The following is a 14,463-nucleotide window of genomic DNA, read 5'->3' on the forward strand; positions in this document are numbered from 1 at the left end:
CCTTGTATGGATCCCTAGAAGGAGGAGAATAGATGTAGGCTACAGTTTGGCATGCCTGCTGGACCATGCTTTCTAGACACCAGACCAGACACCCAGACATGGAACCAAAAGTATAAGTAGACCACCATCTATTGGAGTTATTTTGTACTACAAGAATACACTCAGTCCCAAAATTTAAGACTTGAGTGAGCCTGCAGCCTTGCTGAATTTGAACTGATTTTCCATTGTCCTGATACCAGGCATTTATTGATCTTGAGAGGGATTAATTTGATGATTTGGAGATAATGATTCTCAGTTTAAAGTAGCCTACTTTTAAAAGTGTGTGTATTTAATATGTTAAATTTGAGAAGTATCATACTACAATAAAAGTGTTTATTTCACTTAACTTTGTGACTTGTAATATTTTAATATTTTAAAGGTATGCCTATATTTTGCTCTATATTCATCCCAGAATATGAGGGGAGGGCAACAATAGTGTAATAGAAAAAATACAATTTCAATGTGGGCCTACCTCCAGCATTTTAATAGTGATTGGTGTCTGGAAGAAAGCTAAATATAAAATTGGATGTGTAGCTGTGTGTGTATTAGGTACAGTCTGTAGGTATGATACCTGATAGTATCAGGTAGCCTACAGACTGTCCCGGGCTGATAGGCCCTTGAAGACGGCTGGGGTAGGTATTTAAACAAGGTAAGAGAATGGGTCAGGACCAAAGATCATTTTTGTCCGGGTGTCTGTCATATCTAAAAAGGACACTGTGGACACCCCTGCCCTGGCCACATATATTCAAACCATAGACTGCAGGTTCAAATCCTTTAGCACTCCGCCACCTAGCGGACAAAACCTAGAACAACAAAATTGAATCCCATCATGCTTTGCCGTGCCCGCCGACCCGAGAGCCACCGATGCTACGCTAACTGTCGTTAGCTACCGGGAGCGGACATGTTGTACCGACCCTTCCTTGAATAAACATCGCTGTTAGCGGGGAATCGGGAGCTAAGGGGGACGCTAGGAGCGTTGGGCAATCATGGACGCCGTCAACGCCTTTAACCACGAGGTAAGCTGCCTTCAAGGCTCACTGAGACCCTGAAGTCACCGAGTCTGGCGATACTGATCATGGTGCTGTGATGCACTGAAGCTAAGTTGAGCAGAACCCACCAGTGGGCCTAGCTAGCTGGACTTGTCCATTTTACCTGGTTTAGTGCTAACTGTGTTAACGTTTGGGTTGTAACGTTAGCAACACTTGCAGCGCAAGTAGCGAAATGTTATTACTGAAACAAATGATAGGGGATTCTGCTAACTAGCAAGCTAACGCAACTATAGCCAGTCCACATTGCTGAAGTTACAGTAAGTCAACCCTGCACAAAGTTCGTATGGTAACGTTAGTGTTAGCTCGTGGGAGCATGGTCACCTACATTGGAGTTAGTAACAATGCTACTGGCAACCACACAGCGAGCAAACACCCTATCCTATTGTTATTGTCACGCTGGATGCTTACAAACAAAATGTTAATAAAAGCTTCAGTGCTATGCACAGCGTGAGTTTGTCAGATGCCAGGCCAAGTCACTGTAGGGCTCGAGTAACGTTACTGATGGCGGGTGATAGAAGTCCAGTCAAAACATAGGTCAACTCTCTGTAATATTGGTGTTTTTGGTTCCTCTCGTTTCTGCTGATGCCCCTTTTTAACCTTTGAAGGTAAAAGTTGCAGTGGTTGGAACCGCCATAACTCTTAAGTGAGTGGTAAATACAACCTTGTAATTGCATCATAACTAGCTAACGTTAACTTAGTTCTGCAGGATACTTGTTTATTGCACCAAATCATGATAACCGCAAAGCCATAAGCAGTTTCTGATGGTTCTTGAAAATGTCACGCACTTTCAATAGTAGTTTCTGTCTGGCGCAGAAACAGAGAAAGTAGTTTGTGGATTCAAATCACTGCTAGTGGATACATCAACATAACGTGAATAGACACCTATTGAAAATACTCAGACATTGGAACATTTATTTTAGCTCAGGAATAAGAAAAGGCAGTAGCCTAGTGCATCGTACAGCCCTTAAAATGCTTTTGCTTCCTCAAAAGCAGAGTGCATAGTTTATTTCTAATATCTTTGCACTGTACTGTGACCAGGCTGTATCTTATCACTGATCTGTTATTTACGTTGTCTCTAGTTGTTCTCACTGATGGACTCCAAGCCCCCAATTTCCCGGGCAAAGATGATATCCATCACCAAATCAGCCATCAAAGCTATGAAAGTAAGGAGGAGTTCGGCAAGCCTTTGTTTTGATATTTACTTGTGTATCTATATGAGTAGTATTCTCTGTATTTCTAAAATTATTTCTCTTTTTTTGGGCCTATATCTACTCAATAACATGCTCACCTGCTTCTCTCTCTTTCTCTTTCAGCTTTATAAACATGTGGTCCAGATTGTGGAAAAGTTTATCAAAAAGGTGGGACAAACCTGTCTAAATTCCATCATCACAGGTTCTCCTCACCAAACATGAATAAACTCAAATCTGTTTTCTCCTTCTTCCCTCTCCAGTGTAAGCCCGAGTACAAGGTAGCAGGCCTGTATGTGGTGGATTCTATCGTTAGGCAATCCAGACACCAGTTTGGATCAGACAAGGATGTGTTTGGCCCAAGGTTCACCAAAAACATTACAGGCACTTTTGAGAACCTCTGCCTTTGCCCAGTAGAGGACAGGGTAAGACCAGAAAGAGTTGGTGAAGATTTCACTGTGATGAATATTGGGGACTCTCTTGTAGTCATAAATAGTACCAAATTGTTGTTGAAGGATTTCCCCCCCTGCAAAGACAAAGGCCCTCACCTAAATCAGTCTCCCGTTATTCCTTCTCCTTCACCTGTTTCCTTGCTGTCTTATTTTCCTTTGTAGAGTAAGATTGTGCGAGTGTTGAACCTGTGGCAGAAGAATGGGGTGTTCAAGATTGAGGTTATTCAGCCCCTCCTGGACATGGCCGCTGGCTCTAGCAGCTCTGCTGCACCATACGCAGGAACAGATGAGCCAGGTAATTTGTGTTTGTACACGAGGTCCATGATATTATTTTTAAATACAATTCTACAGACACAACAGATGACATTTTAAAAACTAGTTAAAAAGAAAGAAAGAACATTTTGCTTAGTGGAGAAATTTGTAAAAGTGCTTTTTTCATTTATTTCATAAAACTATTTTATATTGATATGCTGAAGTATCAGTGTGTGCTGCTGGTGTTGGAAGGTACGTGTGCTGCTTTCCACATGTTCAGGCTGTGTGTCTCTTCCCTCAGGTTCTTCCCCGCCTCCAGCCAAAGAGCCAGTTACTGCGGTAACGGCAAACTCCACCACGACATCTGCTGAGCAGCTGCAAAACTCTGATGCCTTTGCTGCTGTGGCACAGCTCTTCCAGTCCTCCCAGGGTCAGCAGGTGTGTGTACTAGTGTGGGCAGGCAGTCATTGACCACAGTCATTTTGCTTGCACATTAGACCCTCATTAATAACTCCTCTTTCACTCTTTGTCACTGGCATTTTTAGCTTCAACAGATGCTCCAGAATTTTCAGCAGCAGCCAGTGAAGCCGGACACCGACCCTCAGCCTCTTGTACATACCATTCAAACACAGGCCCAAAATGTTAGCACTGGCCTGGGCATGGTCGCCCCGCAACCTCCCCTGCCCACCCAAACCAACCAGCAGAAGACAGCCTTTGACAAAGTGACTGTGAGTGTTTGTATTTCCATATGGTGTCAACAGCTAAATGTACTCTGAGCAACATGGCAGATGTCACGCACTGTTTAGACACTTTGTAGCATAGTGTGCTTAAACTATAAGTAATTTAAGGACTGTACAAGCTAGGGATAAAACGATTACCGGTTTAACAGTAAACCATGGTAAAATTCCCGACGGTTATTATTACCGTACACATTTTGAATACCATGACAACCGGGTACGGTTAACCGCGCTATTATAATCTCACGGCAAACAGTGTCCAGGGTCTCCCAGAAGCAGGCGCATTCTGCGCATGCGGGTTTGTTTGGGTCAATGTCAACATGGCGGAAGACAACGCTGCGAGATTTTTCAGTCACTCTGAAGTCTGGTCTATTTTAGTTTTTTATGAGAGTGCTGAGGGAAACTTGATTGAAGAAAATAACCTTATAGTAGACGCAGGGTGAGTTAACTTTTAGCTTTGGTTTGTTTGTCTGACTTGCTCTCAGTGTTGCTGCTCTTGTAAAAACGCAACACGTTGTTCTTTTGCTGTGTGCATCGTGTGTCGGCAGAGTCTATTCGTCCACTGCACATGATAACACGTTACGCAGTTTAGTCGACCAACCAGCATATCTAGAAACGCTACAGACTCCTCTGTATTTATATCAGTTTTTGGGCTCATTACAGTTACTATCACTGTCTTCTAAAGACTTATTTGTTTTCATGTAATTGTCCACGGGGTCATCGTATTACCTATAAAATATAAAATCTTGATAATGCACACTTAGATAATTTTCATACGTTTACAAAATGTATTTGCTGTTGTTTTATTGTTTATGCAAACAAAATGGCAATTGTCTTTGTAGTTTTCAATCTAAAACTTGTTGAAATGGTTTCAGTGTGTGTATCAGTACATTTTAATCTTTTTCGGCACATTTTTACAATACCGTGATAATACTGATAACAGTGATCATTTTGGTCACTATAATTGTGATATGAAATTTTCATACCATTTCATCCCTAGTACAAGCTCTTCCATGTTAAACAACATCATCATTTGTGCATTTTTTACATTCATTATTTGTCTCTCTCTTAGAAATTGCTGGACCGTTTTGACTATGACGATGAACCAGAAATTGGAGATGAAACAAAGAAGGATGAAATGTCATCCCAGCCCTCCTTGTAAGCCCTTGATTTATTATATTTATGCTGTTGCATCTCTGCAATGCCACAAAGTTGGAAGCTCTCAGAGATTTTTTTTTCAAATTAAATGAATGAAAATTAAATTGAAAGATGTAAAACTTGATTGTTTTTCTTTATCATCACAGTATGCAGCACCCTCCTGCCTTCCTACAGCACATGGATCACTTTAACCCGCAGATGATTAACATGTCACAAGACCACTCACAACAGGTAACAAGAACAAACTTTTTTTAAATAACTTATCTTGTGTAACAAGTATCTAAAAGCGTTTCAATCCCCGGCTCCCCCTGGTTGCATGTCGAAGTGTTCAGCAAGATGCTGAACCCTGAATTGCTCTTGGCGGCTGTTCTGCCAGTGTATGGATGTGTGTGCATGTTAGTTTCTGTTTGAGCACTTAGGCTCAGTGTATGAATGTGTATGACTGGTGAATGCAGATGTAGTGTAAAAGCACTTTGAGTGGTCGAAAAGACTAGAAAGGCACTATACAAATACGGAGCATTTACAAGTATAGCCATCTAATTTTTTGATCATTTTTACTTACTGTAAAATGCTTTCAGATTAAATTTTCCTATCACTACAACTGGTAGTAGCTTGTCTTACAACAATATGGTTACATGATACTATATACACTACACTATATGCTTCTCATTTATGGAAGGCAAGGCTTTTATAAAAAGAAGTAATACTTGTAAAAATCTGAAAATGAAATGTAGATGGGTACATTTTTTTCTGCCAAATTAAGTTTAAATTTGGGAAACCCTGTTGTATGTGCACAATATATATTCCAGTTATCTCTCTCAGGTTCCTCTCCCTCCTAATGGCCAGCTCCAGGCCTATGGTATACCGCCAGGGCAAAGCTTCCCAGTTATGATGCCACCTATGGGGCATGCTTTGCCAGGGCAGCCCCTCCCTGGTTCCACTGGGCCTCCAGGCTTCCCGGCAATGTACCCTCCCCACAGTGCAGCCCAGCAACCCCAGGTAGACTTAACAATAGTTCAGAGGATATGCAAAGTCTAACAAGCTATTCTGGGGGGTAGATTAGGCTGGTAAAGCAATTTTTCAGTATCTTTTCATATGTGCATGAAATTTGAAACAACAACAAATTAGTTTTTTGCTTAGCATAAGTGGAAGATTAAGAAGCATGTATGTTGGAAGATAATTTAAATGCATGAAATTATAACCATGACTTTTCTATACCATATCAGGATTTGTCAATGGATATGGACCGTTCATCTCTGAGGGATGGCAGACATGGTCAACGGTCACACTCAGGCTCCAGGTAGGCATCTGAAATGAGACGTGATGTGTCAAACCTAAGCTTAAGTCTCAGTGCTGTAATTTGTTAATTTCCATTTATTTAGTTGTGTGCAGAGCTTATTTATGGTGAACATTTCATGAGTTACAATATCTGTCCTTTTTTTTTTTTTTTTTCTCTCCAGGTCTCCAAAGCGGAGGAGGTCACGGTCTAATTCTCGTACACGACGATCCAGGCACAGGCGGTCCCGCTCGCGCTCCAGAGACCGCCGTCATCATTCACCACGCTCCCGTTCACAGGAGCGCAGGGAGAGAGAGAAAGACAGAGACCGACGGCAGAAAGGCCTTCCGCCACCCAAGAACGAGACACTAAGCAGTTAGTCATCTATTTATAGTCCTATTTATTTAAGGAGATTCTCCTTAATTTTCAGATTTCAGATTCTGAAATGATGTTAGGTGTGTGCCATGTGTTTTTTTTCATATATAATAATAATTTACTGAGTTTTTCAAATCATTTTCCTCTTTGATTTCAGCTATTGCATGTATTTTTGCCTTTCTAAGTTCTTGTTCACTTTGTATTTGTCTTTCAGTTTGCAGTACAACTCTGTGGGTAGGCCAATTGGACAAGAGAACACAGCAGCAAGATGTGGCCTGTTTGCTCGAGGAGTTTGGGCAGATAGAGTCCATCAATGTAAGTGTATAGATAAGTTACATTGATCCAACAGTGGCTATATCTGTGCTTGTAACAAAATACATTTGCAAGATGGAAAATACTGTTTTTTTGTTGTCTTTCGGTCAACTTATAGTAAATTTGTCATGATATATTTTGTGTTTTTACATAAACAGCACCTAGTCTCTGCTTTGTTGTTAATATTTAATACTTATGTTTAAGTTATTAAGACACTGATTGCATATAGAAAAGTATCTGTATCTGGGTTTTCTTTTACAAACTGTTTAAAAGGACCATAGAGCAATCAGGAGATTGAGTCCAGATTCAGCTAACTGAATAGAAATCACAATCTTCTTGTTTTTTCCCTCACCTGTCTGTTTGTCCTCCCCTCTTGTTAAGATGATTCCTCCACGTGGCTGTGCCTATATTGTCATGATACATCGGCAAGATGCCTTCAGGGCTCTACAAAAGCTCAGTAGAGGAACTCACAAAGTTAACCAAAAAGCCATCAAGGTGAGTGAGCAACACAGATTCCTGCTTTGTAAAGCACTGCTAATAAAAAACCTAGCAAATTAAAGAGAAAACTGAACATCTGACTGAATAAAGACTTGTTTGTTATTAATTTCTTGACAGATTGCTTGGGCTTTGAACAAGGGTATAAAGGCTGAGTTTAAACAGTACTGGGATGTGGAGCTGGGTGTCACCTACATACCATGGTCTAAAATCCGAGAGGTTCAGGTGGAGGAGTTAAAAGAAGGAGGAATACTGGATGTAGACACCTTATCACCAGGTAAAAGATAGACTCATTAGGAAATAATACATTTTTTCATTTTCAAATGTGCTTTTCAAATGTGCTTTTATTGAAATGTGCAGAAACAGTTTATATTATTGATGTTATTACAGTGTGTTGAGCAGTCTGCTTTTTAATGCGTCTTTTCCAGAGTGGAGTGGAGTGAGGAAAGCCCTTGACCTTCCAGATGAACTCACCCACAACGGTCGTTCAGAGCCACAGCAGCCTGAGGAGACACAAGTAGTACCTGTGGCTGCTACAGCTGCTCCTCCTGTACAGGTAAACAAGGTCAATGTTACCTTCATTTTAAACTCTTATGTAGGGATGTGTTGATCTGTCATTGTTGGTAAAGAAATATAATTCTGAAACTTGCTTTGATTAAGAGGATGTGCCTGCTGTTCTTTCGGGTGTCTGTGTAAATGCTCACTTGAATGGAGGCAACATGGAGACAAGATGATTGTTTCTCCAGAGTGTCACTGGAAAGTTTTAACAAATAACTTTCTCATTTGACATTTCCAGTAAATCCCTGTAAATGTTCTCAGGTTCCTCCGATGCAGCAGCCGATGGTTGGTGTGGGTTCTCTCCAGCCTCCCGTCTTTCCAGGTCCCATAGGCATGCCTCCACCTTCCTTCCCCCCAGGCGTCCCCCCTCCTCCTTTCATCAGACCTGGCTTCAACCCTATGCAGATGCCTCCAGGTAGCACCTCCTACAGCTGCCATCAAACCATTTCTCACTGGCTTTCATTCAGTTTTTCTCTCTCTTACACAGCGCCCGTTCTCAAACGGTGGTCGATTTCACACCTGGAATTTAATTTATTTGGTCAAAATGATATACTGTTGCTGTTACGTTTATTCACACAGGCTTATGACAAACAAACAAAGTGTTTTAAACATTACTTTTACTAATTGAAATATACAGGATGGGTCTATATAGAGTTGTGTAATTATTTATTAACCATACTATTTCATTTTCATTATTTTTATTGTACAACTAGGATTAGTTTTAAGTATTTAATTTGCCCAACTTTACAGCAGAAATAAACAAATTTACAGCCTGGGAAAAAAACAGTTTTGGCTAATTTCCTTGTACATTACAACTGGGTGAATTTTTATATCACTCACCCGTTTAAATTATATTAAGGCTTAATGTTATGCATAATTAAGGGCATGGTCACTTTGAGTGACAGGTGGGTGTCGTCACAGGCGAATTAGCCGGAGTCGGGCACTGCCAAGATAGCAATGACCAGTTTTGGCGCACGGGCCACCTATTGCTGTTCAATGGTCTAGAGTAATGACGAAAAAGTTTAAAATAGAGGCGTTTTAACTCATTCTCCGATCGATCATAGAAAATTCCATTGCTCATGTACTGGCCCGAGTATGTGTTACTATGGTTACCAAATGATCTTGCCTAAATCTATATGAAGCTTGTACAGATTTGCTTATAAGATTGCTTCCTTGACTGTTAACTCTCAGTAGATTGATTTTAATAGTTTAACTTTTAGTATGTAAAAATCCTATATCTAGTATCCTGCAGGCTTCTGGTTGGTCTAGTTTGTTGTAGCACCTCAATATGCCGCACCAGTCCATCTTTTCACAGGGTATCATCCAGTTGTTAAAGCCACATCAGAGTTCTATTGACAGTTTCCACACCAGCCCAAACAAACCAAACCAAAACAGGCAAATGCTGGCATGAAAGCACCCTAACTCCTTTCACCCTTCTTCTCCCAGGTTTTCTCCCTCCGGGTGCCATGCCTCTAGGTCCCCCACCTCCTTCTAAAGGTGGAGTTGAAGCCTCGCCTCTGGACCCAGCAAGTCTGGGAAACAGGAAAAATGAGGAGGTCCTGGATCCCAACATATTCAACAACCAGATTGGGCCTATGGGTCAGTCTGTCTTTCTCTTTGGACTTTTCACCAAATTGATTTTTTGTTTCTTATCTTGCCCTATCCAATGTAACATGACTGTTGAGTTTGGCCCTTAAACTGATCTCATCTCTCAAAATATGCATTGGATCAATCATTAGTTTCTGGGTGAGATTGTATTATTATATATCACTTGATTGTTTTATGGGAAGAAATTTAAAACAAGTTTGACTGATGAATTTGTATTTATCTAGTAAAGAAAAAATACATTACCAAGTATTTGTATGTGCTTTTTAAATAGTGGAATTTGTTGTCTGTATTGTAATTTGAATATTTTGGTGCTTTTGGACAGCAAAAGTTAAGTTAAGTAAATTTCAATTTGTTTTGGTACTTGTTTCCCCATCAGGTAACCAGGTAGGTGGACCTCCAGGTTCTCTCCCAGGTGGTCCTCCAGGAAGCATCCAACCCCCTTCTGGTGGTCTGCTTGGCGCACGGCCCGGTATAATCCCACTCCAACGTCCTCCGGTTCCCCCACCACCACACATGCAGCGTTTCCCTACGCCCCACGGGCCACGACCCCCTCACCCCAATATGCCACCTATGCCCCCACAGATGATGCCCAGAGGGCCACACCCTCAAATGATGCACCATGACCCCCCTCCACCTAAAGGAGGCTTTGGCATGCTTTCTCCTCACAACATGAGGGCTCCTTTCCCTCCACATGGGCACGGCCCTCCTCCTCAAGGTCTTCCTCCTCCTCCTTTTATTAGACCTGGGGGTCCACGTGGCCTGGAGGGGCCAGAAGAAATGGATGGCAGACCATTCAGGGGAGACAGGCCTGGATTCAGGGACCGAGAGCCAGAGAGGGACAGAGACTGGGATCGAGACAGGGATCGAGAGAGGGACCGAGGTTTTGGAGGTGGAAGGCGTCCATTTGGTGATGGAGGGAGGGGCGGAGGTGGTGATAGAATGGATGGGAGGGACAGACTCGGAGGCTGGCAGGAAGACGGAAGCGATCACCGGGGAGGAGGATGGGAGAGAGACAGAGATCGGGACAGAGACCGGGACAGGGACCGCGATCGGGACCGAGACAGACGGGACTGGAGGGAGAGGCGAAGCAGCCAGGATAGCGACAGGGAACGAGGGAGGGGGGATGATGGAGAGAGGGAACGAGGGAGGGGGGAGGGAGGGAGTCGAGAAAGGGTGAGAGGCACCGAAGGAAAAGAGGGGGACAGGCCAAAGCGGTCAGAACGGCGAGAGAGGACCACGCGGTGGGACAGGGATGATCGATTGGCTGAACTGGAAAACATGGACAGACTTCAGACCTCGAACAGCACTGAGCCACCTCGTTTGACTCCTTTGGTTACCATGGAAACCAGTAAAGAACCCAGTGTGGAAGCTTCTCAAAAGAAGGCAGACTCTGAACTTTTAGCTCCGCCCCCAGAGGCAACTACTGTTGCAGAAGAGTCGAAGCCCTCTGAGCCCTTACCTCCAGCTCAAAGTGAGCCCACAGAAACAAAACAGGAAGCAGCATCATAGACTGGCTCAGTGCTCCTCCAGACATAGTTAGACATTGTGTTTGTCTCTATGATAACCAGCCTCAACTCCTGGCAGGTGACTTCTAACCAGTTTCACATTTTCCTGGTTCTTAACATGTTTCTTGAAAACAAACTCAAAAATCTCCTACACACTTTGTCAAACATATGAAAATGGTTGTTTTCAGACTATATGGCTCACAGTCAAATTTGGCGTTGTGTCCGTGTCTCAAAACACACGACTACTTGAAAATCAGTTATGAAAAATGGCAGCAGTGAACTGTCAACTCTAGTTCTCCCTCCTTCCTGTAAGTTTTAACTTGCTTGCATGTTGACGTAGCTCTCTCCATCTGAGGTTAATTTGAGCTTAGCTTTTGTGTTTTTAGTCAAGTTGATTTGCAGATGGAAGAAAACAAATTATTTCTATGACACACACATATTTTTACTTTGTGGCCTCGTCCGTGTGATTGCAGGCACTCCTCAACAAGGTAAATATATATTCATTATAAAAAAAATAATAATAATAATTCACCAAAATGTCATGTCAAACACTGAATATCCTCTCAAACAATAATTATAGAGGTGGCATACGTTTTTCTTTGTTGTTTTCATCTCATCTTGTGTTTCGGCTCCTTGTTGCAATATCACAGACAGTGAGGTACAGCTTTGAAAGAACTATGGTGGCCTTAAAATCCAGTCAGGTTACTTGTAGGTGTTTGAATGGAAAATGGCGTTGAGATCTACTTTTGATTATGTCTTCACTTTCACCCTTTGAATCATACTTTATTTCAGTCAGAATAAAAATCAGTATAGTCTTCATTTTATCAGACACTGATTAATCAGTTATGCGTGCACATTCACTGGCCTAAATCCAATGTCCTGAACATAACACACTCAAAAAATGGTTTTATTTAAAAAATATATATATTTCACTAGTACTGAGGCTCTAACAAAACATAGGGCAGAGTAGAAGCTGGACCATTGTATCTAATTTTCCTTTCTTTTTTTTTTAACCATTGTAGGGGCTCAAAACCAGGGACTTCACAATGTCATAATCAAATTTCTTTTGCTTAACAGACTGTAACTGATGGGCCAAGAGGCATTTTAGTCAACACATTTCAACATAACAAGCACAACAGTTAGGAACGAGAGAAAAGGTACATCCTAGTGTATCGTGGTATATCTCCCTTGGAATATTAAGGAAGTAAAGAAATTTGATTATGATATATAGGTGGGCTTTGTTTCAGAAGTTTGAGTGATTTCAAATGGATTTTCATCTTTGTAATTCTGTCAGTTTTTCAAAACTATAATCTACATCATACAAGTTAAGTGGAGGTCAAACTCTGTTGGTTTTTGTTTTTTTTGCTGTCTAAATTTCACACCCTTGCTTAAATGTGTACATTTCTTATTTTTCAGTTAGGTGAAGTGAAACTTCTTTTTTAGATACAACAGAGGAATATCCAACACAAGTTTTTAAAAGTGCAACACTTCAGGAGCATTGTTTATAAACACAAGTTAGCAGGCAGACTACATAAGATTTATATTTATGGTAGTCTTTTGTTTTTCCCGTGTGTATGGAAGGAAAGGGTAATCCTTTGAATCAGACAAAAGCTTTTCCATTTGTCAAACTAAACTAAGTTTTGGCCACATGAAAATACAAAATGTAACCCTGTAGCTGATTTTTTTTTTTTTTCTTTGATAGACACAGCTTTCAACCGTAGCTGTGACTGATATTAAATTAACATTTGAAGCCCAGATTCTGCAAGCCCAAGTCTTGTTCTTGGATGTTTTAACAGAGGTAAAACTAAAGCGATGAGTGTTGCTTGGGAGACAGCTGTAAATATGCTTGTATCACTGACGATTCAAAGGTGTAATTGTAATTGTTGTTTATGATCTGTGATTCGTTCATCCAAGAGAAACGGATTGACTTGGAAGGAACAAAGAGGCCCTTTGCTTTAACATTTTTTAACTCCTAATGGTTTGAAGGTTGACAGATGTTTCTATGATTTGTTAAAAATACAAAAAGACATGGACATAAAATCTTCAATATTTCAGCCATAGGAAATTGTTTTTAATAAACTATTTTTGTACCAAATCATTTTGCTTGTTCAAATTATATTCTGTGCTTACCCCATGCCCAACTGGGAGTCAGATGTTGGATTAAGATATTCTAAATTATCTTGCACACATTTGATGTAATTGTCTGTTTAAATGCCACAGGCTGGATATTTACCAAGATTTTGGAGTAATTTAAGTAATGCTTACAGGCTGACGCTTTACTATCGGCAGTGAAGAATAAAACAGCCAAGATTTTTTCATCATGTGTTAAGTCTAAGTATCGACAATAAAGGTCTAATGGGGCAGCAGACTTTGCATCCCACTCAGTTCCATCCATCCATCCATCGTCAACCGCTTATCCTGCGTACAGGGTTGCGGGGCCCACTCAATTCTTCCCCCCTAAATTTTATTTTCATTTCATAACCATCATCACCATCAGTCATAATTTCTTTAAATTAGATTTGTGTTAGTGCTGCACAGTATGTAGTTAAGTTATCCTGTCTGTACCTACTGGTCATAGCACTGAGACAAGGTGACCTAACCTATAAGAGGCCTATTGACAGCTTTTATTAGCAACATGGAAGAGCCTTCGATAGATCACTGGTTGTAAAGGAGTATCTAACAAGATAAAGATATTTAATTGGGTTCTTTATTTATTTGACTTAAGGCACAACCACCAGCTATATATCTTGACAGTACAGGCAAGATGGTGCACATACTAGTAGCTATATTGATTTATTGTACTGATATTTAAAAAAAAAAGGTAACTGTAGCTGAAGAAGAGCAGCGTGAGGGTCGGATGATGCCTATTGCTTCACAGAGTAGGCCTGTTTTACTGACCTAAAAATAGATGCGTGCAAACTGTAAAAAATATTTATGATATGCAAGTTAAGACTGCAACCTACAGTAATTATTCGGCGTTAATGGCTATAATTATTGACAAGTTAGTACTCGACATTAAAAAATTAGAGACCAATGTAGACTGTACTTTTTGCAGGATTTAGTCAATAAAAACAATCCACAAAAATGAAGCTGCTGTAACTGGAATTAATATAGTGGCCTAGTGTTAAACTACATATGAAATTATAATATCGTACATATAAGTAATAAATAAAAATTATACTATAAACCCAATATTATGAAATGAACACAATACTTTTATTTAATGTTGGAACATTTTAATGCGGTAGAAGGGTGGGTGGGGGTTGTACCCTTAGTGGTTCCCCTATTTTCCATTCCCAATGTTGACATGTATGGACTATTAAATGTGTACAGAGATTTTTAATGTGGGTGTCCGTGCTTAATTTGCTGCACCCACCGTAATGGTCAGTGACCAATCAAAATGTGTCTTCTTATATTTGACTGAGATTGGCTGGCTGTAGTATAAGCCCGCCCACCAGGC

The 14,463-nt window shown here is 40.8% G+C and overlaps 1 protein-coding gene across 2 annotated transcripts; it reads left to right on the forward strand.

Annotated features, from left to right (window-relative positions):
- Positions 1-810: 810 nt before the first annotated feature.
- Positions 811-13,101, forward strand: scaf4a (SR-related CTD-associated factor 4a). 2 transcript variants are annotated; one of them, XM_046041085.1, is made up of 19 exons: positions 811-1,055; positions 2,168-2,251; positions 2,402-2,446; positions 2,539-2,700; positions 2,890-3,022; positions 3,281-3,417; positions 3,525-3,707; positions 4,789-4,874; positions 5,021-5,105; positions 5,697-5,873; positions 6,101-6,174; positions 6,335-6,525; positions 6,740-6,840; positions 7,219-7,332; positions 7,453-7,609; positions 7,761-7,897; positions 8,152-8,305; positions 9,337-9,489; positions 9,875-13,101. In XM_046041085.1, the coding sequence occupies exons 1-19, from the start codon at positions 1,026-1,028 to the stop codon at positions 11,005-11,007; spliced, it is 3,336 nt and encodes a 1,111-aa protein (XP_045897041.1). In that variant the 5' UTR covers positions 811-1,025; the 3' UTR covers positions 11,008-13,101. The 2 variants fall into 2 exon arrangements, with proteins under 2 accessions (XP_045897041.1, XP_045897042.1); XM_046041086.1 differs by having other exon boundaries at positions 812-1,055; positions 7,761-7,888.
- Positions 13,102-14,463: the final 1,362 nt, after the last annotated feature.

This window comes from Micropterus dolomieu, linkage group LG23 (genome assembly GCF_021292245.1).
Source record: "Micropterus dolomieu isolate WLL.071019.BEF.003 ecotype Adirondacks linkage group LG23, ASM2129224v1, whole genome shotgun sequence".
In the NCBI taxonomy this organism is placed as follows: domain Eukaryota; kingdom Metazoa; phylum Chordata; class Actinopteri; order Centrarchiformes; family Centrarchidae; genus Micropterus; species Micropterus dolomieu.